The sequence below is a fragment of the Populus euphratica genome, unplaced genomic scaffold (assembly GCF_000495115.2).
Source record: "Populus euphratica unplaced genomic scaffold, PopEup_1.0 scaffold136.1, whole genome shotgun sequence".
Taxonomy (NCBI): domain Eukaryota; kingdom Viridiplantae; phylum Streptophyta; class Magnoliopsida; order Malpighiales; family Salicaceae; genus Populus; species Populus euphratica.
The window spans coordinates 77,562-105,199 of record NW_011500002.1 but is presented as its reverse complement, the minus strand read 5'-3'; the positions used below and the strand labels follow the sequence as shown (position 1 = coordinate 105,199).

The 27,638-nt window shown below is 35.3% G+C and overlaps 1 protein-coding gene across 1 annotated transcript; it reads right to left on the bottom strand.

The window, feature by feature from the left end:
* Positions 1-895: 895 nt before the first annotated feature.
* LOC105140918 (DNA polymerase epsilon catalytic subunit A-like) lies at positions 896-25,977 on the bottom strand. Its single transcript, XM_011047961.1, is given in 50 exon segments — positions 896-1,379; positions 2,601-2,707; positions 3,230-3,442; positions 3,534-3,704; positions 3,889-4,026; positions 4,689-4,755; positions 4,835-4,995; positions 5,221-5,269; positions 5,348-5,607; positions 5,712-5,771; positions 5,967-6,041; positions 6,241-6,324; positions 6,410-6,511; positions 6,613-6,745; positions 7,214-7,278; positions 7,382-7,565; positions 8,071-8,261; positions 9,130-9,204; positions 9,296-9,493; positions 9,594-9,741; positions 10,204-10,649; positions 10,728-10,870; positions 10,954-11,008; positions 12,041-12,241; positions 12,459-12,554; positions 13,965-14,108; positions 14,197-14,277; positions 14,430-14,517; positions 14,697-14,873; positions 14,979-15,058; positions 15,158-15,263; positions 15,447-15,541; positions 15,614-15,755; positions 15,875-15,993; positions 17,574-17,678; positions 18,117-18,230; positions 18,578-18,754; positions 18,838-19,002; positions 19,220-19,303; positions 20,268-20,390; positions 21,158-21,292; positions 21,366-21,452; positions 22,738-22,955; positions 23,069-23,157; positions 23,354-23,514; positions 25,108-25,140; positions 25,143-25,203; positions 25,326-25,385; positions 25,487-25,552; positions 25,693-25,977. Coding segments are annotated over 49 exon segments (6,486 nt in total). The 5' UTR covers positions 25,543-25,552; positions 25,693-25,977; the 3' UTR covers positions 896-1,015.
* Between the last annotated feature and the right edge of the window lie 1,661 nt (positions 25,978-27,638).

Sequence of the window (27,638 nt, the reverse complement as noted above, 5' to 3'; positions counted from 1 at the left end):
CAAAGATGCAAATAAAACCCGTCCAAACCTGCACCTCACTTCCATCTGTGAGCTTCAAAGGTATTCTTCACTTTAAAAAGATATTTATCTCTTTCTTATATTTTTTATGCTGGAAAAAAAATAGCGTGACATAGTTACCACCTAACTAGTGTTCTATAAGATAATAAAAAATTTCTTAGGTTTCAGTGTGTGTATTTTTTAAAGCCCGAATAAGAAATCCTTGTGGATCCAATCATAGCCCAATATGAACTTCTGGCCTTGACTTTTAGGCCCAGGGAGAACCAAACCACAGCACAAGGCAATCCAAGTCTACACGATTACACCTAGATGGATTTGCGTTTTGATTTTTAATATCAATAAAAAAACAATAAATTTGAGTTTTAATTATTTAAATTGAATAAAACACACTTTTTCAGCTGCTCACAAATCTTCAAGACAATAAGAAAAGCAGCTTCATTGTTGGAGTAGTACTAGGAGCTGTATTTACTTCTGAGTATCTTGACAATGTTGCAGAAGGTGAAAGAACTAGTCTCGCATTCTGTGATGTATTATTTAGTCCTGTAACGTATGCAGCTTGCTATCTTTCTGAAGGTTAAAAAATTACAGGAACCATCCAACAAGAATGTTCCAGGGTTCGAGCGGCGACCTTATTTTCATAAAATATAATAAGAGGGAAAGATAAAATTAGAAAAAGGAAACAATTGGCATCTAATGTTTAATCAATTTCACATGCAATTTTGCCCTTATGTGCTTAGTCCTCTAGAAGAAAAATTCCTTGACAACGGAAATAAGTTTTAACATGCAACCTCCAGCAATAGCATAACAAGATGGTGGTGGCAGAGACAAACAAGAATCATCTTAGCTATCCTAATTTAAAGGAAGAAAGATGTTTGAGTGATATTAACAGGGGCTTTCTTATTTTATTCTCTTTTTTTTTTTAATTATTGAGAATAAAGGGGATTTGGAAACACTATCACAGATCTATAGAAAATAAGATTAATGTATATCTTGCTCCTTATAAGATGACTTCTAAAATCCAAGAGGTACACTCCTGGAGGAGTTGAAACTTCTGACGAATGGCTACATTCAAGAAAATTTGCATTTTTCTGCGGAATTCAGACACATCTTCCCTGCACCTATACGATCCAGCACATGAACACTGTTCTGATAAATGAGCAGCTTTGACCTGATTGCACCTAAGACATACCAGATCCTGCAAATGATAAAGACGCTCCCTCTGTCGTACAATTTGAAGAAGCGCATTCTCCATTACTTCTCGGTCATAAGGCTGGCCACACTGTGGCACGGCACAGAGCCACTCCTCTGCCAATACAGCTGAGTCACGGCACAAGTCCAGGTCTCTACAGTCATTGCAGTAACTGTTCAAACATAGTTGTGAGTTCGCAAGATGTTGAGCTGATCAAAAACTAAATGGAAGAAAAATATAACTAATTATCAGCTGAAGCTATATCAAAATATAAATCAAATGATTAGAAACAAAGTTTTAAAAAAAATGCAATCCACTGTCACAAAATTCCTACAGAAAACTAGTTAACGCATGTCAACAACAACAGTTAATTTATTACAAACCCCGGTTTAACCTAGTATTAGAAGGATCCAGTACTGCAACAAGACCTGGCATGGTCATTGTTGACTTGTTTTCTAGAATCTGGAGTCTTGTAAATGTACCCCCAAAATATTCACAGAACTGAACTATTGAACTGATTCTACTCCAGGGCAAAGGATATCAATTGAAAAAACATGTTCAATATTTCCACTACAATCGTTCCCCTCAAGTGTCACTTACATTAAAATACAACTGGTTAAGTGCATAGCATGAATTATGGTGGTAATTCAGTTCTTAGCACCAGAATGAATTATCATGCTTGTAAGTTCCTGTGGTTCCAGAATTTCATAATTACTTGAATATGTGATCGCATCCTTGGTAGTAAAAGAAAGGCTAATAGTAAATAAAATCAAAGTCCCATAACATAGAAAGATACAATTTGTTCAACTGAAATCACGGGTAGTGTGTTAGCTACCCTGTGCCAGACCTATGCCACTGAAGGCAGATGGAAACTAAGCTCATAACTCACTAGTCCAAAAGCTACACTCCAAGCAACCTAGTTCCATTCCTCTTTTTGAAAATTTGTTCTTATCAGTAATCAAATAAAATCCCTTTTGAGGTAGCTAGTTAACACCTGAAACCAATTCAAAAGAGTATGGGTTCATATTCATTCAGCTCAGAAGATTAAATTGCGTCATAAAGAACTTTTCAGAGGCAGATGTTCATAAGATAATTGGCAGTTATATAAATCCAAATCCAGCGAGTCTAGTCAACAATAAATATTATACAAAGAGATTTCCAGAAACCTTAACCAGCAGAAAAATTTAGCTCTACTAGAACTCTTATGGATGGGTTTCACAAGAAGGTTCAGGTCTGTCTCTAATTAGACATCATCTTGCATCCAACCAAAAGACTCAAAAGCATCATCCAAGCTTAAAGATTAAAAATGATACGATCAGTCTAATTCTTATTACGATTTTTTAAAGATAAATCTTCTTCTGGAGAATGTAAGAACCTATACGGTTATTCTTACCTGCAAATTACATTTGGTAAGATAAAGGAAGGACAGGGATCATGAAACTCAGCTTCTGGAGCAAACTCCCGAACACGTACATATTTTAACAGATTCTTTCTCATCACCTGAATGATGGCAAGCAAATGAGATATCGAGTAATTTCTGAAAGACAACTGGAACACAAATATAAATTGTCTTTAAGAGTTTAGCTTCCACTTATAGTTCCATCTATAAGGTTTTGTTTGTCCATCATGCAAAAAAATGATGGCAAGCAAATGAGATATCGAGCAATTTCTGAAAGACAACTGGAACACAAATATAAATTGTCTTTTAAGAGTTTAGCTTGCAATTATAGTTCCATCTATAAAGTTCTGTTTGTCCATCATGCAAAAAAATGATAAAAATTTTAATTTACTTTTAAATTAGAAAACGAATTCTATAATCAATTTGTAAGAAGGTTAAATATAATTCTAATTCTTCCAACTCAAAAATATATTATATATTTTTTATCTTTTATATCATGGACAAACAAAACACTACTTGTGGAGTAAAAAGACTTGTATGTTGAAGCAAAAAAGAAATTAGAATTTTGTGCTAGCTCTTATTTTATGCGATGTTCTAGTGCTGGTCAGTTAGGCAGAAATTACCAGAACTTCATGCTGCACGTGCTGGTCAAGAGCCAGGACAGCACAAACATGCTTAATGAATTCCAGTGCAGGGTCCCCTTTGTGGTTCATGCCCGCAGGTTGCTGGATACCGAGTGAAATCTGTTGGCCATTCTCAGATTTGTTTATCCCCTTCATGTGAAGAACAGTATCCCGAACAATTCCTAGAAGTTTGTCAGTGAAGTGTGTGCCAATCTGCATATATGAAAATCAAAAGAATCAATTCAGAATTTATGAAGGAATCAAGACATCATTCATCTTTCACTGACAAATATCCTCATAGTACCTGCCCTTTAATATATTCCACCATGTGTGATTCAAGATTCTCAGCAGCTACAATAGTGATTGATGGAGTACATGAGTTGCCTTCACGCAAAGCTTCTCTTGTTGCAGCTTGCTTTTGTGCATAGTCCCAGGGAATAAACATGAATTCTGAGACAATTAAAACGAAATGATCCTGCAAAAGGCTCAAAAGATTATTGAAGAAGACAGCCCAGAAAAAAATAAAGAACAAATCATAGCATAAAGAGAAGTACCATATTCTAAAATGGGTGGTTTAATATTGACCAAACAAAATCATTATATTAGTTGGCCAGTAAAGCAGTCCCTTATACATGCCACAATTGTTGCAGAGAAGATACCTGGATTTTCTTGGGCAGGTATTCAGCAATATTCCAGTTTGACACAATATCCACTTTTGGTTCTTCTCTTGGGGAGTGATGATGCAAATCATTGTGAGAACTGTCATCAGGTCTGGCTGGAATGCCACCATAGTTGTACTGTTACCCAGAAAGTAAAGTGACCATGAATTGATTGGAACACGAAAAAACCAACATTTTTTTATGATTTCAGTAGATTAAGAAAAGGAAAGATCTTTCAAAGCAAATGCAGTAATTTCCAAACAACAAGAATTCAAACCCTTTTATTAATTTAGTTTTCAATTCCAATGGCATCATTTTGGAGGCTTTTGATAAAAAAAATGGAAAACATCAATTGAAGAGTACAATAATGGAAGGACAACATCAAAGAAACTCTAAGTAAATGACAGAAGAAATCCAAATTCCAAATGGAAAAATCAAATTTCAATTCCAATGGCATCATTTTGGAGGCTTTTGAAAAAAAAATGGAAAATGTCAATTGAAGGGCGCAATGCTGGAATGACAATGTCAGAGAAGTCTATGTAAATGATAGAAGAATTACAAATTCAAAGCCCCTCGACAACTGACAAAAACAAAGTAAAAGCATAGCTTGGGAATTTTTCATATAATGTTGAAATTAGAAAAAGATAATACACCAAATACAGTTTAAAAGTTGTACAACACATTTCTGGTGAAAAAGTTCATTTCTGAAGTGTCAATAGCACATCAAAAAACCTGAATATATGGAGGATCTGTCACAAATTTATTTATCATGATCGATCACAATCAGTGTCTTTACAAACCTGATCCATAAAGAGCAAGGAATGCCAAAACTGCAATGGTTCAAGCTCAATCCACTCGAACAGTTCTCTACAATTCAGCAAAGACAGAAGAATTACAAGAAAAGAAAAAGGGAGGATATATATTATAATTGTTGGGCATAACAAACCTATTTTGCAAAGTTTTGAGCACGCTGTCACAGTAAGCTTTGGCAGCAGTTAATTCGAATTTTCCTGTGTCTATGATAACCTTCGAAAAATTGGCAAATATGATTGTGGCACCTAATTTGCGTAATTCAGCCAACAGCAAAGCAAAAACCTTTTGCATGACCTAAGATTGTAAAATGGAAGTATCATCAACTTAATGGTATGGAAAAATGTCAATGTACATTCATATATTGAAAGAATTACTACACACCATCAATTATACGAGCTAGAAAATAGAAAAATGAGTGAGATGGTGGAAGACTGATGGCAGAGAATCCTTGTGACCCTAATCTAATGGTGGGACATTTTCCTCATGGCACAAAAATATCCATGTGAAGCCAGCATTTACCTTGTGGAGTATGCGATGAAGAGCTGGATCATGAAGCTTTGATTGGGGGCTGTGACATTAAAGCAAAAGAAATGAATAAACAAATCCAAAAATAACAGGTGTATGTTAAAGATTATAGCACTACGACCTGCAAAGCCAACGATACAGATGTTGTAAAATTGCATCAGCAAAAACATTTCCTGATGTAACTGCATCTGCAAGGCACCTCTGGATCAGCTGTTTCAGGACACGCAATCCAGATGCAGATGAGGTAGCCTCGTCAAAGCCGCTCTGATCATATAGAGTTGTACTGGAATTCATGTCCTGGTCAAATCCTAACAAAGCACCTCCTTCCATTTCATTTATTTGGTTACTTTTCAGAAGAGCATCTACAGCCAGGTGATGTATCTGCACAGAAAATTTACTCTTGGTTACTTGCAATCAAGGCCATTTAGCATCTCCCCAGATCACACCCTAAATAAAAGGAGAGAATGACAAAAAGAAATCTGAACCTTTAATTCGACTGAAACTTTCCTATATGCTCCAGGGTATGTTAGAACAGGTTGTTGGACCTATTTCAAAACAAATAGTAAGTTCACAAAAAACAACAACAAAGTAAACAGATATTGCTACAGAAACAAGAAAAATCCATAGTGTACTAGAAATAAGATCAACTAACTTCTCTTACACAAGGAAAACAAAATGATATCCAGATTTCTACAACTTAGAGGTTTTCCTAATTTTGTTTGCGATTATTTGAAACTAACCTCATCAGCAAAACATGTAGATTCTTCATGATTACCTCCTAAATCTGGAACACCATCATCAGATATCCAAAGCACCTGCAAGAATTGATACACTTAAGATGGAATGGAAAAAATTGTAAAACAATTTGCATATATAAAAGTAACTCTTTGAGTAATGGAAATAACTTTGGCTGGTTTGCTGCCATCAACTTCAGCCTCTCAGAATAAATGCACAAGTGCAAGAGAATCTTAATCAATTTACACAAAAATGGAAGCTATTGTCCCATTAAAGTACCTGTTGTTGATCATGTAATGCTCTCGAAAAGAAGACATCTGCCGTGAATATAAGCCAGTCAAGTTCAAAATTTCCCAAGGGTACCTGCACAGCAGATTTAAAATGTTTATATTTATATAAGCAAAAGGGACAGATGGACTAACAATTTGCTCCAGAAGAAAAAAATTACATGGGCATATCTTGAGAGAGAAATTCTTTCATTCAACCACTGAGATGATGCAGCAGAACGTTGCATGCCAATTTTTGCAGATGCTTGTTGCCACCCAAGTACCTATTCAATGCACAGCACAAGAATTAAGCAGTGAAAAGAATGTAACCCGATGCAAAGGAACTTGTGTATGTGAAGAAGCTATTGATTTCGCATTATTTTACCTGATACTGACTATCACGAGCATTCGAAGGTATGCTCACACAAGGGAAATCATCAAGAGCTGGTACACCTGACTTCATCAAGTGTGCATTTGGGCATTCAATGACAGCAAGTGTAGGTCCATGATGCTTGTCTCTGTTAATCAAAGAAAATAAGCAAGCATATTTTATTTGGCTAGAAAAAACAAATGAAATCTCATGACTATATCTAGATGATGGAAGTTCAGCAAAATCCTACAATATAGCAGATAGGAAGTCACTGATATGTACTCGGAACAAATTCAGGAATTTGAAAACCTTCAGGAGTTTTAAATGCACCACGCATGATATTTTCACTTAATAGGCCACTTATACATGACAATATCACATGAGCACAGATGTGTAATGAGGACACCATTTTATTGCCTACATGTCTTTATGAGTTTATAACATTGTGGACATGGTAGACATAATCCATTCACTTTTCTCTGCAGTTGGTGAAGAGATGCAGCATCCATGATGATGCAACTAAATCATATAGAGAGATGAATGCAACAGCTGTCCTTCGAATCTTATGTGTTTTATCAAGATTTTGAAGCTACATATTAGCTGCTATGAGTAAAACCTGAGTTCGCTAATTGTTCCTTGTAAAATCTTTTCAGCATCATTGACATGTCCAACATAGTCCACCTGAAATTAGCACCCAAGATTAACCAACAAACATAAGAGCTACTGCAGTTGAAGAAAGCCAAGAGAGCAAGCCACGTAAAGAAAAGGAAGGCTACTAATTCACCTTGAAAACAATACTATTCCTAGGAGGTATTGCTTCAATTGACAATGCTTGGCAAGCTTCCCGAAATTGTCTTTCAAGAAAAGATGGTGTTATATCCTTGTTTTGGTAAGGATTAACAACCACAACAGATACCGTCCCCAATGCAGGCAAATAAATGACATATATAGCACGTCCTTCAGAGATGCTGTAGTGGGTAGTTAAAAAAATGAGCAATTAGCATGAATACTAGGCTTCAAGATGAGAATGAAAATGAGCAGGATAGGAAAAGAACCTGACAACAAACTTAAATATTCTTGAAGAAATTGGATTTATTGTTTAAGAAAAATAGCATTCAACAGAAAAGTATGCAATTTAAGTAACTAAACCAACCTGCTCATTACACATAAGATAGAAACAGTTCAATAGTTCTTAACACCCCCCTCTCTCTCCCCTCAGGGTACATCTCCAGTTCCAGATGTTGTATGCTGGATTGATTAGTTATGGAGCATTTAAAATCCTAAACTATCGATCTTATATGCTAATGATTTAAACCAAAGACAAATAACAGTGAAATATGCTCCAAATAGAAGAATTGTAAAGCTTGAATTAAGGAAAGGCCTCCTGGTCAATTTTTAACTATTGAAATATTAAAGTACTACAGCCTACTCATATATAATAAAGCATTATCTTTATACGGTACAGTGAGTTACCTATGATATATGTAAAAGAAAGATATTGATTGCTCCAAATAGGAACATTCTGTTGTAGTCTTCATATGCAGCTCACTCAGACTCCAGCCATCCTGGGCATTTCGTTTTTTAGCAGTTTTATCCACTTTACAGACACAACCAATTTGGATTACTGCATTAAATTCCAATGGCACCTTTGATTCATATATCCCCTGCTCAAAAATTTTAAATTAAGAAAAATCAAAATTATATCACAAGACAAGAAAACTGCAACTGCTGCAGTTTAATCAATTACCAAATAAAATCTTGCAATTTCAAAAACTATAATAACCCTCTCATTAGAAACTTGCAAACAACTGCCCTTTACCTGGTTCATGAATCCACATGTTTTGCAGAAACTTTTGAATATCCATTTATATTATGGAACAAAAAGGAGAAAATAGCCACTAAAGCAGCTCTATGAAATATCATCTTGAGCAGAACTATAATTCAACAAAACATGTAAAACTATCACAATATATAACTTATCACATCCATGCCATGACATTAATTACTTAAATGCAGTAATTATATATATTTCAAAGGAGGATTAGATCACAGATCATCAAAGCTGAAGGTCACTGATAAAAACTTGTAAATACTTGCCAGCGTTGGAATACCTTCTTAAAGATTCAAAAGTGAAGTTAGTGATAATAAAATATGAGATTGGCAACACTGCAAAGATCTCCTAGAAGACAAAGTGGAGAGCTCAACCAGATCAGGTGTGGTATCCACATGATTCAGTAATAATCTCGCTCTTCATAAAAATTACTCACTCAAAAAGTGAGGGCACCAGTAACAATAAGCAAGCGTGCACAAAGAGAAATATATCAGAAATTGAAGGGCCAGATCAAAGGAATTTGTGTAAAAATAAAAGGGTTATCTGCAGTTCCTGAAGCATGTTTCAAGACTGCATTAACATAAATCTTATTAGGGAAATACATCAAACACAGATCCACCTCAATGGCTTCTGCACATGAATAACCACACAGTGAGAACCATGTGAAGTTCAGCAGCATATATGCATTCTAATATGCTTACCTCAACTTCTGGGTCTGCAAGAAGAGCTGCTAGTTTCTTGCTTTCCTTCCTGAACTTGTCTTCATCTATAACGACCTATCGAGGAATCATACTCAAAAAAATTAGACTGGGAGGCAAATGGCAAGACCAGAAATAACCACCTACAAGTGATGTGCTATAGACATACCTCAACTAGGTTATAGCTCGGCCTTCCATGAGGAAGCGTCTTAGTGACACGCCTACCAGGAAAATTTTCCATCACGGTTGCTTTAGAGTTGAGGTAAAATGCTCGTGGAATAGTTATAGGAATCTTAAGCATGATTCCCTCCACAACAACCCATGCAAAAAATTGGCCACAACATGAACTTGGAAGTAGCTGTATTATCTGAACCCAAGAAGAGATACGGCAGTCACAAAGCAATATCTGTGGCCAAATGTTCTAAGTTCATTGCTACCAATTTTTTTAAATGATAGAAATTACAAACCTGCCAGTGGCATCGTGTTAGTGCTACTTCATGTGTAGTAAAATATGAACCAACTCCAGTTCTGCGCTGAGCTCCTTTATGATTGGTTAGACCACCCAGCAGTTCAGATGCACCAGTAACATGGTGTGAAGTCCTTGTATTGCTCAACCTACCAAAGTTCACCAAAGCACATCATTAACACCCTTCACAAAAATACCACAGCTCCCAGTAGAGCATCCTGCAACCTCGAACATAAAGACATAAGACATGTAGATGAACAAGCACCAAAAAAAAATATAGGGAGGAGCATCCACTGCAAAATCATTGTCTGGAAGACCTCAATGAGCTCGAAAATGTAGTGAACTGTCATATCATAAATTGTTAAGGAAGTCAATCCTCTAACATGAAAAACTAAGCTTGAATCAGAGTGTGTGCTGTTTTCTTTTTCACAATGCCCATGGCACTTGAACAATATTTGAGGTTATCATAGGGAAATTTATTCCCTCCTGGACAAGTAGCTAAATGTGGTATTAAAACTAAGCTTGCCTCAAAGGGAGTGAAATCTCTTTATTTTTTAATTTGAATCGAAGCACACAGGACTTTATGCATTCTTAGCTAAATTATAATGTACCTTTGTTTCTTCCTCCTGTCTAAAATATCTTTCCATTTTCTCTTCTTTAATTCAAGCCATCCTTGATAATCTACATTTCTGTCAATATTTTCAGCATAGGAAGTATTGTGTTCTGGCTGTGAATCATGCACACTATCAGTTTGCTGTTCTGCAAAATTCAATTGGCCAGTTTTCTTTGCTGAACGTTTTTCATTGACATCATAACAACGAACAATTGGTCTAGGCCTATTTATAGAACTGCTTTTGATTTGGAAGTCTTCCAAATCTTTAACATTTGCCTCATCATGATTTGTGATGGTGGCATCATCCATCTTTCCGGAGAGATCATCCCTGCTGTGTAAGTTGAAGATATCAACCAATTTCCGTTGACGAAACTTGTCCTCCTTCTCACGAACTTTTCTGTGCAGCCAATCAGGATGAACTACCCTAGGAACAGGGTTCGCAACCTAAAAAGACACAATTCATTTCAAGAAGGCTACAGGAGGATACATCTGTTCAGCTGCCCAACAGACAAGCCATCTAACCTTTTGCATTGCAGCAGGGATTGTAACAATTTTTTGAATTGCTGAACTAAGTCGTTGCTTGTAATAAGACCAGTCAATGATGGAGCGGATACCAACATCTGAAGAAGTCTTGCACCATTTTCGTAAATAGAACTTCATTATTTCTGCAAAATGAAAATGTGTTCCTACTCTGTAAAGCACATAAATGAAACAGAAAGTGATCAGTGGAAAAAAGGTTGAGTTTTACCGGGATCAGTTTCAAATATTGCAACAGGAACAGCACGCTCACTAACAGGTGTTCCCTGCACACACCATAATTGATTAATTAAAACAATCTTGAACACAATCATCCATCCAAACAAAATGAAATTATATTTTAAATACTTGAAGAGGCATGGATGTAGCACTGGTAAATTGATTAATTAATCTCGACCGCTTAACCATCTAAAAAGATTTATACATGGATATGGCAGCCAAAAGATATTGTTGAATAATCAATATTAGTCAAGTGGTAGGTATGGGGTATATTGCCTTATCATTGAATGTAAGGGCCTGTCCTCCCAGTACATTAAATCATTGGGTTGATTGCCATCATGACAGGGATTTAGGAAATTTCAAGCTTCACTTGGATCAAAACATGGGGGTGTACACTCATTTTGGGTTCAAGCTTGAGCTGTATGCGTGAATAACCAAACCAAATTCAGATATGCTTGTTTTTAGCATGCAAACTGAAACAAAGTTAAACATCACAACCACATTCCAGATATAATTGGTTCTACTCAATGGTGTAACTCATAGTGTAGACTATTGCCCAAAGTCTTCTAATTAGTTCCCTTCTCAAGGTAGTTTCACATGGAAAAACAAGGTTAAATCTGTTTGGGCATGATCCAGTTAATAAACAAGCCTAAAAATGAGCAGCTTGTGTTCGTTTATTAAATAAATTACCTGAACCAAACAAGTTCTGGGATCAGACCCAGGCAGGTCATGAAGAGTTTGGTTCATTCGCAGGCATAGATACTAACAAAGCATCATAGTCTGCCATCAATTTAATTTCATTTTTGTTATTAAACCATAGAGTCAGCCCACTTGTTGCCTGGCATATGGTGAGGATGAACAATTCAACACTCGATAGTATGGCTAAATTCAATAGTCCAACATATAAATTGTGATTCTTTGATCATACTGAAACCTATCTCCAGTTGCTTAATTCCACAGCAATAGTGGAAGTAAGATGGAGCTAAAATGACAATTAACACTATAAAATTCTTTGAGCCTCATGCTCACCTAAAATAATCAGTATTCAGTGCATCATTAAGCTAAAACAAAAAGCATACCCTTGGTTCACATGCAACTATATACTGGCAACGCAATCCTTTATCTTTAACCATTGCATCACCAAGAAAATCAGCAAGACGCCTAGCAGTAGTTACTGCACATGACTTTTGTTCACCATAGTCGGACAAGGACTTGCTCATTGTGCTTGATTCAGATATGTAATCAAGCAACTCACAGTCAGCAATATCCTTTCCTTGATTCTGAAAGGAGAGTAAAACAAGAATGATACAATTAAAGGAATTTCCACTAGTAGCCCTTGAAATAATCATGCATTCAGAAACAAAACATCCTCAGTTTAAAAGGAGAGAAAGGGGCATGCCGGAGGAAAAGGAAATGGAAAAGGAAGCTCGCAGAGGAACTTTGCAGCATTGTTTATTAGGGGAGATCATTACTAAAACAAAATGATTTTTTACATACATCAAGAAGATCCAGCCAGCGGTTTGCCACAGCAGCTACAGCTGAGTAGCATTCCTCTAAGGTTGACCCATGGAGGAACTTGTCAAAAAGCTCAGCCTGCAAGCAAGAAAAGCATCTCATGCACAATCAGACGATATTCTTACTTCAATAAAAAAGATGTGGCATCTAAACACAGATTAATTATGAAAAGCATAAAGTAGAAGGAAGCATCAAGACTGAGTTATTTTTCAGAACAACTCCCTCTATAGAATACGCAAACATTCAGGTAAAGACTTTCCAGCATTTAAAGTTGCAATCACCTAAAATAAATATATTCATTTGCTCATAGTATATAGTGATAAAGACATGCATAAATGAACAAGGGGGAGAAGTCACAAGAACATAAGCCCACGCATATAAAAAGATAAAATCTAAATTTAAATGTCATCTGTCAGGAAAGCAGTGTATTCAATGAGCCCCTCTTTACTCTCTGTTAAATATAGTTTCTATAATTATCAGATTAGTCATTGGAAGTTCATGGATTCATGAGATTTTTTTATGTTGCCAATATAAAAGTCTTAAGCGAATGTGCTTCACATTTACAAATATTATCTGCTGCCACACTTTTGAAAGCTTTGCTCATAGCATATAGTGATAAAGGCATGCATAAATGAACAAGGGGGAGAAGTCACAAGAACATAATCCCACGCATATAAAAAGATAAAATCTAAATTTAAATGTCATTTGTCAGGAAAGCAGTGTATTCAATGAGTCCCTCTTTACTCTCTGTTAAATATAGTTTCTATAATTATCAGATTAGTCATTGGAAATTCATAGTTTCTATAATTATCAGATTAGTCATTGGAAGTTCATGGATTCATGAGATTTTTTTATGTTGCCAATATAAAAGTCTTAAGCGAATGTGCTTCACATTTACAAATATTTATCTGCTGCCACACTTTTGAAAGCTCAATAAGAAGCAAATGGATTTTGATGATAAAGGAAAAAAAGGAAGAAGTACATGGCATTTTTTTATGCTGCCAAGATAAAAGTATTAATTGAATGGCATGGCCGTATAATTTATAATCATATTTTTTTCCTGCATTTTGAAATAATGACTTATTTTAGATCTACAAATTCACCAAAAGCACATGCCAGTATGTTTCGCTCCTTAACTGAGACAGAAAGCTACCAACACCACATGTGCACTACAATTCAACTTGCATCTTCGTATAATATTATTTTCACATGGCCTAACTGGGGAATAGACTTCTGTGGGAATACAAAAGCTCCAGGAGAATTACATTTTTAAGAATTTTAAAGTATACAATTAATTAGTTAATCTAGAAGGAAATAATTATGGCATAACACCATAACAGTCCAACTGGTTGGGCCCAGTATAACCACCAATCTTTGAACAATCAATTTTACAGGTTGAACATTCTAGTTTTAGACCATTTTAAAAAAATCTTTTGAGATGTAGAGTTTGTAACTGCAGAACACAACAAGATGGGGAACAAGAGATACCTGGAAAACTTTGATGAGCTTCAGCTCACCTCTACGCTTGATCTCAAAACCTTTAAGCTCTGCAAGGGTTCCATCATCATTGAAAACAGCATATCGCTTCTTAATTAAAATTCCTTCTTCCTTGGAAGCAGGAAGAATCATTGCCTATATCATACAAAAACAAAATGATAACAGAATACCAAGAAAAAATATGCATTTGTAATTCAATGACAACATGACAATTCCAAATTACCTTGTATGGGCCATCCACTTCAAATTCAATTGAGCATTCACTATGAGTTGCATATGTTTTATTTACAGGGTCTACGAGTGTCTGTTTAAAAAAAAGAGTAAGAACATCTTATGATTGTTATAGTTCCAGTGAAAAAGAAACTCATGATGACATAGAGAATTCCAGAACCACCACAACAAGAAACTTGTGGAAGTAAGACATGTAGGAACATAATCTAAAAAATATAGGTCAACCTGGTATTGTTCATTTGTGTTGTTTCTTGCCACATCAACATTGAGCATAACACATGGATACGAGATTGTCAGCTTTTTCTTCGAGTCCCTGAAATTACATATTTCCCAAATGAAAGTTAACATAGAAAAGGAAAAAACAAACATTTCCAGTACTTTACGGACTAGTTTTATACAAATGAAGAAAACAAGATGCATAAAGCAATGATGACACTATCACCAGCCATAATTATGTACAGACATGCGAATCATAAAGGAGCAGCAGCTTACTTTGTTTTAAAAGTAAAGTTCTCTGGAAAACATCCAGGGAGGACACACCAAATACCATCTGTGTCCAATTCAAGTGGCTTTCCAATTTTATCAACAAGCAAACGAGCATTCTGAATGATTTTTGCTCCTGTATATGTAACTACACCAGCCATTTCCATTGAATACCATCTTGCACCCCTAAAACGCAAACAATTAAAAGTATCATGCAAACATTTCAAAGACACATGTAAACAACCAAATACATGTTATGATATCTGAAAGAAACAGAAGTCACTGACTCACTTGCGCATGACATATCCATAGAATGAATTCAGAATACATTTGTGAGCAAGTTGCAACGAATCATAAAGCACTACCATGTCCTGCAAGTATCAATAAGCAAAGGTGAAAAGTATAGGAAAGTAGCTCCATCAAAAGACAATGCAACTATCAATATTGAAAAAATTGGAGAATAGCCATACATGTGCTTCTTGGATCTTAATAGAATTTCCACTAGCCTTGGCTTCTGACAACTTCCCCTTCCAAACCTTATTAAGCCCTTTATACTCATACCTTCTATCTCGAAAGCTTGAAATAAGGAAATAGAAAAATATAAGAGGTTATTTCAAAACAAAAACATGAAGTTTCAACTATAAATAAATGTCTGTCATGCTTTCAGAAATAAAATGCAACAGTGCATAGAAAGAGATGACTGTTGAAATAAAAACTAAGCACAGAAAACTAATGACACAACAAATCCAAATTGCATACCTACGAACAGTGTCTACATAAAATGAGTTTTCCCGCATGCAGATCCCAGCTTCTCGAACTTCAGTAACAGGTTTGTCGAGTACCCGTTTATATGCCTATGGCAAGCACAAACTAGTAAGATAGGTATTGTTCATGTTAGTCAAAAAAATTCAAGCAGACAAACAGACCTTCTGACAGTATTTCTTAAGACGCTCTTTCAGCTTTGATTGTTGATCCATCTTGGAAAGATCAAGAAAAGATTTTGAAAACTGACCATCAGTGCCATCAACAAACTCGGACTCAATTTGCTTCTTCAAATGATAATAGTCACTGAAATTGTGAGAAGTGATGACCGCATGTTGTTAGCAATTATCAGCATTATTCCTGATCTCATGCCAAACAGGAAAAACAAAAACAAAAACACAAGGAGATAGAGGAAAAGAGTGAACCTTTTCTTTGCCATAAATATCTCTCCACGCCAAACCCATTCAAGCTTCCGTAGACAAGTTTTGTCTGGGCGGTTGAAGTCACAAGCAGTACAGATCTCGTCTGAAACTATAGATGGGGGCTGCAATTGAGCAAGAAACCTCACTACATGTTGATTGCAAAGATTTGTATGTGAAGGGAGAGGGATAAACAGAAAGAAAAAAAATCAAAGCCTCTCAATTATGTGTATTTTTTTATTCCGCTTCTCCATGCATGTCTGATTTGATGGAATACCTATGATGTACAAACTAGAAAGATGGTTCTCAGAAGGCCAAATGATTGCCATTAGAATTCATCAATCTAGTATCATGACATTGTACAGCATGATAATTGACTAATATCATATGGGAAGAAGGCGGGACAATGAATTCCACAACATGGAATGAGTAGCAGAGGGCAGCAGAAATGAAGCAGACACTCACATAAGCAAACGAGAAAATTCCAGTTGCGTAATGAAATAACCAACTAGCCATAAATAACAAAGACTAGTAGTGCAATGGAGTAAAATGCCAACACTCCTAAACAAAGTTCTTTCTCTTTACTGACCCAGATTTGAAGGCAAAAGGAGCCTTTCACTCTTAATACCTTCATTCAACCCAAGCTTTACATTTTTTTTTTTTCCCAAAACTATTGAATACTAGTAGAAAGGGCAATTTTAAAGCATAATATATAGAAAATATTTTTTTCAAAAACATATCTAAAAACAAAGCAAGGTACAAGCTTCTTCACTAAACTTGGAGAATTCTGTTCCAGCGATGGTCAAGATCAGTGCTGCATCATGATCATAAGATGAAACAAACATGAACAACTCCCATAAATATAGAAGAATCCTTTTGATCTAAATATTCAAGGCACTATTTCTTAAGATGTGGGGAACAAGCTTCAAGACCTATAACATTAAACCCCATACCTACTTTAAGCGTGTTTGGAAGTGTAGTTGTGGTTGCTTTTCAAAGTGATTTTCATTTAGAAAAGCATGCCAATAATATTTTTTTTATTTTTTAAAAATTATTTTTGAGATCAGCACATCAAAATAATTTGAAAACATCAAAAAAAATATTAATTCAAAGCAAAAAAAAAAATTCAAATTTTTTTGGAAGCGCTTTTCAAACACAGACCCAAATGCCCTCTTTATGTTTACTTCAGATAAATGATGGCAGGACAAAAGGCAGTCTTCTGGCTGCCTTGGTTCAGATTCTAAGTTACTAAAGGAAACATGATGAGGTTATCAAACTGCATCTTATCATCAATTAAAGCAAATTAAGCATTAGATGGTAAGACCTATAAATACTTCTTATCATTTCCACATATTTCCAATACATGATTATGGCAAGTCAAAACTGTCTGATTGTTTATAACACTTATTGGATTCCAATTACATGGACTTTAAACAGCACAGCTCCAACTTTGCTCATAGTGCAAATCCTATATTAATATAATGGACTGCTGCATATTGCATTCAAGTATACATCGATATTGAATCTGACATTCAGTTATAGATACACCATTTTCATCCCATACAGCCAACCACCAATTTTTCACACCAAACACTATTTCCCCATGCTGATATACTAACCAAAATGCAAAGATAAACAAAATTAAAAAAAACATGAATTGTTAAAAAAAAAAAAAACTACTATTTGTACTTATTAGCCATCTTACCTGAAGCCTGTTTGTTAAGATAATGTTTGGATACATTGCAGCCACATCAAGATGATAAATAAGTGGACATTCATCACGAACAGGTTCATCTCTCAAACACACTAGCTGAACAAGAAGAAACATTTCAGGAATGCATGTTATCCTCTCGATATTTGTTCTTATTGCATGTAATTGTGTATCTAGGCTATAACATATCTTTCCCAATATTCCATGGAACATGAAGATGGCAACACCACAATTCAGGGGAAAAATGGAATAATTAAGTAAAACAAATAGTTGACAACGTAAGACAAATGTCTGCATAATTGATAGCACAAGATAAAGGATTGTGAGTAAGATTTTTTGTCCATGTGATAACAGGTGAAGATCTTATTAGAAGGAAGAGAAACCAGGAACATCCTCCAAAGAGCAAATCAAAACAAGAAATAATAAAGAATACAGAAATCCATAAACAAGAGAGGCCAATCAAATCAAATCAAGCAATGTTGAGAACAGTCATGGCATAAGAACGAAAACATTTGATTTGAGAGAGAGTTTCAGCACCTTTTCCATGATAGCATTCTTCACTTCATCATAATTGGAGATTGAATCCAGGTCCATTTTACCCTCTACTCTTATAGAATATTGCAGATCTCGATCAAGGTTTTTGATAAGTAGCTGGAAATCAAAGTGCCCCAGCATCAGCCAAGTAGGAACTATGATGTTAATTATGAAATTGTTTACTAAAAAAGAAATATTGAGTCAGGCCCAGACAGAGAGATTGCCTTGGCTAACATGAGCTGAAAATGAATCCTATTCAAGAAAATAATTTTCATAACAAAACAATACGCATTAATGTATTCAGGCACATAAATCATTTTATTGAAAAAATTTAAAATGTTCCAACCAGAAGGAATGGCCCCTCTGCAGAATAAACGCACAGGTGAAAATGACACCTGAGAACATAAAAAATAAAGTAGTATTTGGCGTGTTAGTCTTATCAATTGCTTGAAAGAAACACTCACTTCATAAGCAGAAGGATCAAGCTTAAAACTGGTTGGAAGATCAGATCTGAAAACACCACTTTCAAGGCACTCCACATGACCCCCTATATATGTCTCGCTCTCAAGAAGGTGACTCTTATAGAACTTCTCTTGGTCAGATTGGTGCTTGTTAGGGCAGATAACATTAGCCATATACGCCTGCAGAAAATGCAATAAAGAAGTGAGAGACAGAAGGAAACTTAGCACAATGAACAAGCACCATAGAGTTCACAAGAACCCACCTGCACCATCAGAAGCATTTCACAAAGTGTCCCACTACCTTTGCGTAAGACCTCATCTGGTGACATAGGAATTATGGTTGCGAGAGAGAAAATGAAGGGATGCACATAGGTCATGTACAAATAATAAGTTGCAACAGCATCAGAAACCGAATAGGAGGCCATCATCTATAATAAATTATGCAAAAACAAGACAGTATTAGGATTTATTCAATGTAGAGAATGAAGATTAAACAATCTTAACTTGGAAAGAAAAGACCATCGAGCTGTGATTCATGGAAAGAATGCAGAGGGGGTGAAAACCGACAGTGCTCATTGCCAAAAAAGAAATGCACTAGTCAAAAATGTTTCAGGGCAAGTTTCTTTGGTTTCCACAAACTAATACCTGAGGCTTTTCTTTAGCAAAGCGAACCATGTCCTCTGGATTCACCTCAAGTGGATCATAACCCAACTTTGCCTTTGTAACTGCCTGAAACAGATTAAAGAAAAGAAAGTTAGTAACTTCTCGATAAATAATAAATAAAGAGATACAGCAAGCTTACTTGCATAAGTAAACTACAAATATTACAGGAGTAATATAAATGCAAAGTGCAATATTCCCCGCCCAAAGACTAAGGGTGTTATTCAGGCAATTTAGTCTTCCAGTCCTAAGAGGCTTTCAACCAAAAGAACTAATAGAGCATTTTAGACATAATCAGAAATAATCACAATTATAGATCAGTTTACCTAAACTACTTCTGTATCAGTTGAGTCCATGTCATATAAGACATGACTTGTTCCATACTAATCATGATATGCGAAACCCTTCTTTCCTATCCAAGTTCAGGATCAACCATGCCTAACAAGTGACAAACTAAAAAATAGGCTTCCTTTATAGAACATACTTTTTTTCTCAGGATATGGATTAGTCCTTTAGAGTCTTCAAAAATCCATGTACTCCACTTGTTCAAACCAAAAGGATCACAAGTGAGTGTTTGTTGGGGTATTGAGATACTCTCAAGCAAAGAAATGCAAAAGAACTTGATGCATTTAATTCACTAGGTTTTACTTCAGAATTGTAACTTCACATGCAATTTCCCAGGTTGAAGAATATTTATTTGACATAACCAAAAAAAAAACAGTGATCGAAAAGTAACCATAAGACAAACACATCTGTCATGCAAAGAATCATGCATTAGCTACATATCCTCTTAACAGAATTTTTCAATGCATGAGAAACTACTTGGATATATCCAATCATGAAAACTTATATGATGAATAGGAGAACAAATTCATTGATGGTTCCAACTTAACACAGAAAACATTTCTAACAGCATTGCTCAAAGTATTACTCAAAAGTTACGCTAATGATTGAAAGTGCATGTAATCTTCTGCTGGATTGTGGGTGCATAAGAATAAACTCAGAGTCTAATGTCAAAAATAAATGTTTGCACCTTAAGGCCTTGGCTTCCCTGAGGCAAATAACTATCACGTTTGACCCAAGCAAAACAATCCAAATGGCAAGCAAATTTAGCACGGCACTCCCCTTGATTCTTGTCACATGAGAATCCAACCTCCTGAAAGCTCAGTTAAGAAAAACAGGAAAAAAAACGTAGCAATAAGTTAAACACTCAACATAAAAATAAGCATGAATAGATTGATTTATAATTGAACTTCAGAAATACGAACTGTCATCCTTGAGATAGAAAAATGAAAATTTCTAACCTCAAAGCAAGCAACAATTAACAAGTTCAGAGAAAAAAAATTAGCTAACAATGCTTTTGAAAAGGAAAGGATAAAGTGAAGCTTCCCAGAGAAGTTAAATCAAACAATCCTCCAGAAGTAAATGTACAGGAAAATTTATTTTCCTAGAAAAACATCGCTGAATTTTTTCTCACAAAACAGGAAAGACAATGCCAATTCCTATAGTTTGAATTTGCCATTTTTTGTCTAACAACCAGAAAAAAGGAGATCATGTCCCATCAAAAGAATCAGGTTTGTAGGAAAGAAACTGAGCAAGAGTAGCTTTAGATTTTTCCCTCTCTATTTCATAGTTAGTGAAAGCACTGGAAGATGAACGCCTGAAGACTAAACCTTAGTGTTACTTATCACAGTTATGTACCAAGAGATAAACTGATAACAGATAAGAATAAAGTGAAGCCAAAAAAATACTAAAAAAATAACAAAGTCGATTATTAATCTGTAGGGAGTTTATGCAAATAACAAAAAGCACAGTGCTTGGGTTTATCTGATGTTGTTAAAGTTGTGACTTTTTATCAATACAAACAAGCTAAAATGCTGAACTCAGAGTTCCAAGTGGATGCAACAAGAAAAGGCTGCTCACATCACTCATCTTAAACCCGTGATAAGCTGCTCTGCTTTCCAGGAAGGGCCAGTCAAAATAATCACCATTGTAAGTAACATAAATACCAGGCTTCACCTCTCGCATGTGGGCAAACCATTGTTTAAGAAGCTCAACCTACAAGCAACCACAAGTCACACACAAACAAAAGGATGTGCTACAGTGCAACTAAACAGAGAACTTTCATTACCTCATTTTTCACATTTGTCACTTTGAAACAGCCTTCATATTCAGGTTTTGGTGTATATTCTAAATCCTCTATATCTTCCCCCACGCACTGAAGATTAGAGTAAAACACATAGATGTCAAGAGTTCAAATAAACAGATTGAGAATGAAAGAGAAGAGATGGGGAAACAAATGGACAACCTAAGAAATTGTGTTAATTCAGAAAGAAAATGTTTACATTAAACTGCTCTATTTATCAACTCAGGATAGATTTTAGGATAGTGATGTAGTGCAACTAAATGGATGAGAAATAATCAAGAGCCATTCACTTCAGTTTTTTAGGTTTATAATCCATGAGAATAGTTTCAGAAAAATGTCAACAATAGAATTAGAGGAGTTCCAAGAAAGCATTTTCAGTGCAGTTCAATCTAATGAAATGATGTTAGTTTAGCACCTACCATTGCACCCTAAAGCCTAGCAGACTCATCGGTTTTTGTATAAAGTGTTTCAATTATAGCATGGGATGGTAAACTAAAAGGCTGTAGAATAACTCGAAAATATTCACCAAAGGTAGGTGACAGCCACACAAGAAAATCTAACTAAGGTCATTTAAGATGGTTCAGTCAATTATATGCAACATAGACCATTATATTGTCAAATAAGGAAAACTGGCTGAGCTGCAAGTTCAGGGGACAAAAAGGATGAGGAAGACAAAGTGAAGTGGTTTGAGGGTATAAGAGGAACATAATTTCTGAACTCACCACAGAGAATATGACCCTAAGCAAGGATGAATAAAGAAACAGCTTCAGGCAACTGACCACAACTAGTTTAGGACTAAGTTAAAGTTGATTTGTCTAGATGTTAAACCAGTCATATAAAAAGCATGCATATATATACATATATATCAATTGCAATATCCTACAAATTTACCAAAGAGTTTTTTACATAGAAAGTTACAGCCTTTAATGCACCGACACAGGTGATGGTATGTCCCTTTACATGAATGAAACTTCAGATTTTGTGATTAGATGATAAAGTGAAAAGAAATCCTCGGGCAACACCCATACAAGTCCAAACTTGTCCAAACTCATCAGAACCATATCATATCCCACTTTCATTTTACAATAATCATACATTCTCAGGCATGTCTTCACACACAAAAAAAAACAAAAAAACAAAAACATGCATACAAGCCCAGTGGATGAATCTGCTTGTAAATATAGTGAATGAGTAGTGCCAATTGCACTCAGCAAAGATGTATTGAGATAACTGCTATATAGTTGTTAAATAGTGAAAGGCTCTGAGAATGAGAACATGTGCCACAAAGAAGAATCACAAAATGCCAATTTTCTCAAAAGATGAATAAAATAGAGAAGATAAAACCCATCTTAGATACCTCTCTGTTGGTAATCAGATAACCTTGTCCATCAACCATGTATGATATCATCATTATCAAATCATATTCAGCATCTGGAAATTTCAAAGGAAGCTTGGTTGTTTCAATATCAAATGCGCAAACATGAACCTCAGCACGTTGCAGAAGATCTGTCCTCTTCTGAAGCATGACACCAGTACTAGAGACACTAACATCATACCACTGGCCACAACGTATATCTGAAAACCATGAAATTCTGGGGTTTCATTAATAGAATATGCAACTTCATATGACTGCACAAAAATTATATCATAAATTAGTTTAAAGACCAGCAGGATTGCATAAGAAATACCATTATCAATGGCAAAGCGAACATGGTATGGGACATCATACTCCCGAAGGTCAATGATGCAATCAAGAAAATCCTGAGGTCTTTGTTCCCTGCTAGTCAAACAACAAATTAGAACCAACACCCACCGAAGAATAAGATGCAAAAGTTCAGGGCTATGCTTGCATTAAAATCGCCTTGTGAAAGACAGGCAGTTGTTTACTGAAGAAGGGATCTATTAACATTTCAAGCATGACAACTTGTTGCTTCATGCATATGAAATGTAAAGTAGGACCAGCAAGCTTTTACCTTTTTCCTGTTAGTATGGACTCGTATGCTTCTGCTGCATCAGACTTTGCCTGATTTCTTTCAACAACATGCAACAGATCTCTCTTGACATCCATTAATTGTTGTACGGTAGCAAAAGATATTTTTAAATATGATTTGTGTAAACCAGACAAATGGTTTTTCTGTCAAGGAACATGCAAAAGAAATCAGGCATCATTAGCTTGGCAGTGAATGCAGAATAACAAGGAAGCAACCACGCTGATAACAGAAAATGATAGATAATGTTAATCAGCAGGTTGAAACAAATCCTATTCATCTTACCAGGGACAAATATGAGTTGTACAGAGATAAAGAAAACATATAGATTAAAATGTTATTTCAACTGAAAGGAATGAAACTACGGAAGAATCTCAGATATACACAACAAGCAGCTGTGTGCATAAAATATATGATGTGTTGTTTTTGCATCTTTCGTGAAATATAGTTCTTCTTTGAACAAAAAATCTACACGTGAAGTAATCAAAAAAAGAGAACCTTGTGATTATTTAAAACAGCAAAGGGAACAAACAAGTTTTCAAGGAGCATAATAGCGGATGCAACTAATTCTGCTATCTATGATCTTTTCAATAGCTTTTGTATCATATTGTCCTTCCATTCTTTCTGCCACAATCATCCCCAAAATTCTAACTGCAAACCAATGGTAACTGATTAATTCCAATTTAGATGTTGCAGGGCATGGTCAAGTCATAAAATATAGAGTCAAAAGTCCAATGACTCGTACATCAAAGCCTTGATTGTTCTGACAAATAATTGTCCCTGTGATCACAAATTTGTGAAGGATTAATAATACCATTGTTTATCCCTCTATGGAATGAAAGTTTTCTTTGTTCATTTTAAGGGGAAATGAGAATGGTAAACCTGTCATCAGTAACGGTTGAATTATCTAGGAATATAGCTGTTTGCTGATAAGTCTTGATGCTAGTAGCAGGGTTACTCCCAAGAACACTTCAATCCTAAGGAATTTAGTTGTATAGTGACCAGTTTTAAGATAGCCTCTCCTAGAACATTTTTCCCTCAAGGATCTAAGTAGATTGTGAGTTATCTTCTTGTTGGCTTTGGAAAGGTGCTTCCAGGATTTAGCGGTGAGGCACTTCACTCAGAAGTATCATCCTTAGTGATAAGCTCAGGGTTGCATTTCTCATTTTAAAATTGAGCAGAAAGTTTTCAACTTCTCCTCCTTTGTGAGAGTTAAGTTCAGTACCCAGGGGATATTGATGCATCCAATCTCACATGTGATTTTGAGATCCTAGCTTAGTGATTCCTAGGAAACTTTAGAACTTATTCTACCACTCTGCTTGTATTTGTTAGTGATCTAGGTTTTAATTCTGCTTGTACGTAGTTACTTATCTAGGTTCTACTACATGCATCTAACATGGTCCTGTAGAGTAGCCCTAAAACATTCCAATTTTCATGCACCAGGTCTGCCTCAAAACATGTCACGTCGGTTATAAACACCCCTATTGCTAATTTCAAAATCCCAAAAAATAAGAACCTCTGTGTGGAAATTATAATTATGAGATAAACCAATCATTTCAGAGCACCGTTGAAGCTTTAAAATTGTCCCAAGTCGTGACAGCAGGCAGAGGAAGCAAAGAAAAGAAAATGTGATCACAAAAGAGATACAACCTAAACAAATATAAATCACAGTTTAAAGGCATAAGGCTAGCAATGCATTAAAAATTAAAAGAGAATGAGGGAGAGAGAAAGTCACTCACAAGATCTAAATCCTCCTTCTCTACAATCTCAATGTCAGCAATTTGACTTTCATATCGCCGTCGCAAATAGCCCTCCACGTCCATTTCCATTTTCTCCTACAACATTTGCAATTTATAACCACATTACCAACAGCATCAGACAAGCATTTCTAACTGAAATCAAAACTCCAACAAAACAATAAAAAGATATAATCAAAGGCAGAAAAAAAACAATATACCTTCGTAGCCGCATAGAAGTAAGGACGGAACTTGTACTTCGATTTGAAAGCCGAACCATCCTATAATTCGAGAGAGATAGTAGTTCAAGTAAATAAAAAATAAAATAAAATAATTCAAGAATTGTAAAAAACAGTTAGAGATTTATGTAAAGGTTCTTCACCTGAGAAACGAAGTAGAGATCGACGCAACTATAGACTCTACCAGTCTCCTCATCATCCAAAGAAGACTGCAAATCATTAAAGATTAAAAAAATAAAAATAAAAATAAAAAATTTATTATTATATTGAGGTGACAAAAATTAGGGAAAGAAAAATTATTATTATATTGAGGTGACAAAAATCAGGGAAAGAAGTTCGATTGACTTACGGAAGAGAAAGTAAGGAGCCAACCGAGACGTTTATCACCTTCAGTGAAGAGATCAAAGCCGAGCTTGGACTCCAACTCTTCTTCAGCGGTGCGCATCAGCTTTTGCTTCTTCGAGCTCCGCCGTAGGTCCTTGCGGTCCCATCTCCGGCTCTCGCCGTTCATTTTTAGGATCTTGATGAGGTTTATAGTGGAGAGACTGCGATTTTTAGTGAGGAAGAGGAATGGGTTTGGAAAACCCTTGTGGACTGTGAAGGGATTGGGGATGTGATGCCGGGAGGGTGAGGTAGAGAGGGATCCAGCATTTTCCCGCCCAAATGCGTTGCCCTTAATTTTAATTTCTTAATTACGTAAATGTCCCTATGTAATGATGTAAATTGCAGAGTCCGTATTTTGTAATGACGTAAATGTCCTCTCTTTCATTGCTTTTCTCGGGTGGACCAGGAAGCCAAGGGACAGTGGGGAGAATGGATGTGCGGCGGCATTAACTGTGTTATGCTGTGATGATGAGTCGTGATACATTTATATGGTTTTGTCTATTTTGATTTTCTAAATTCGGATATTCAAGTTTTTATTTTTAAATCAATCTCATTAATATATTAAGTGATTTTTTAAAATATAATTGTAATTATTTTTAAAAATGAATTTTTTATTAAAATATATTAAAAAATATTTTTTATTTTAAAAAAATATCAACACATCAAAACAATTCAAAATATATAAAAAAAATTATTTTTTAACAAAAAGATAAATATTATAAAAGCACATATACAAATACATTTTCAAACGCTACATAAGCTTAGTATGTTATGGTTGGACTTAAGGAAAAGTTTGTTTGGTATTGTCTTGCATAAGTATTTTTTTAAAAAAATAATTTTTTATTTTTTAAATTAATCATTTTTTTATATTTTTAAATCATTTTAATATGTTAATATAAAAAATATTAAAAATATTATTTTAATATATTTTAAAATAAAAATACTTTAAAAAACAATCAATCTTTAAATACACTCAAAACATGACTTCGCAGGTCACAACCAAAAACATTGCAAGAGTATCTTGCTAACAAATTAGCTGTCTTGTTGCTTCATTTATGAGTATATATAATACTGAGACATAAAGCTTTATTAAATGTCTGTTTGAAAGTATAATTATAGTTTTTTATTTTAAAATATATTAAAATAATTATTTTTATTTTTAAAAGCAACTTATTAAAAAAATTTAAAATATATAAAAAATCTAACTTTTAACAGAAAAAAATTTAAAATTTATAAAATTTAGACGTTGCTAAAGAGTAATAACTGCCCGCGTTTCTAAACACTATCCACGCAAGATGGGCTGATTGAGCTGCCGTCCATTGCTCATAAAGCTCCAACCCCAATCCGACAGCTCTATTAGGCGAAAGTATTTAGTGTAGAATTCCACATTCGATCATTACGTTGTCTCCGAGTAACCCAAGCCGCCAACGCAGCCTTGCACGCCTCCTCCCCACTACCTCCTAAGTTCAACTGCAAAAAGACATACTCTCTAAATGCTTGCGGCATTGCCGTGACTTATTGGATGTTCATCTCCTTCCAGCAAGCATTTACGAAGTGACACTGCACGAGAACATGATCTGTAGACTCATCATTTGGCCCACATAAAATACACCTGCCATCTTCAATATCAACTCCCCGCTGCCTTGGATTCAATCTAGGGTTAATGCTGATGTACAAGCCCTCCAAAGAAAGAACTTGGTTTTAGGTGGCAGCTTAATATTCCACAATTTCCTCCAAGGTCCCGCAATACTTTCCTCCAAATCTGGCTTCTCAATCTCCAGCGCAACCCTGTAACCTATTTTGGCCGAATATAACCCTTTCATGCTAAAAGTCCTCGTATCTTCAACAGCCGAATTTGTTAAGGGATCGAGTGCTTACCAATTGCCAATACATCTCGTGGAAGAAACAATG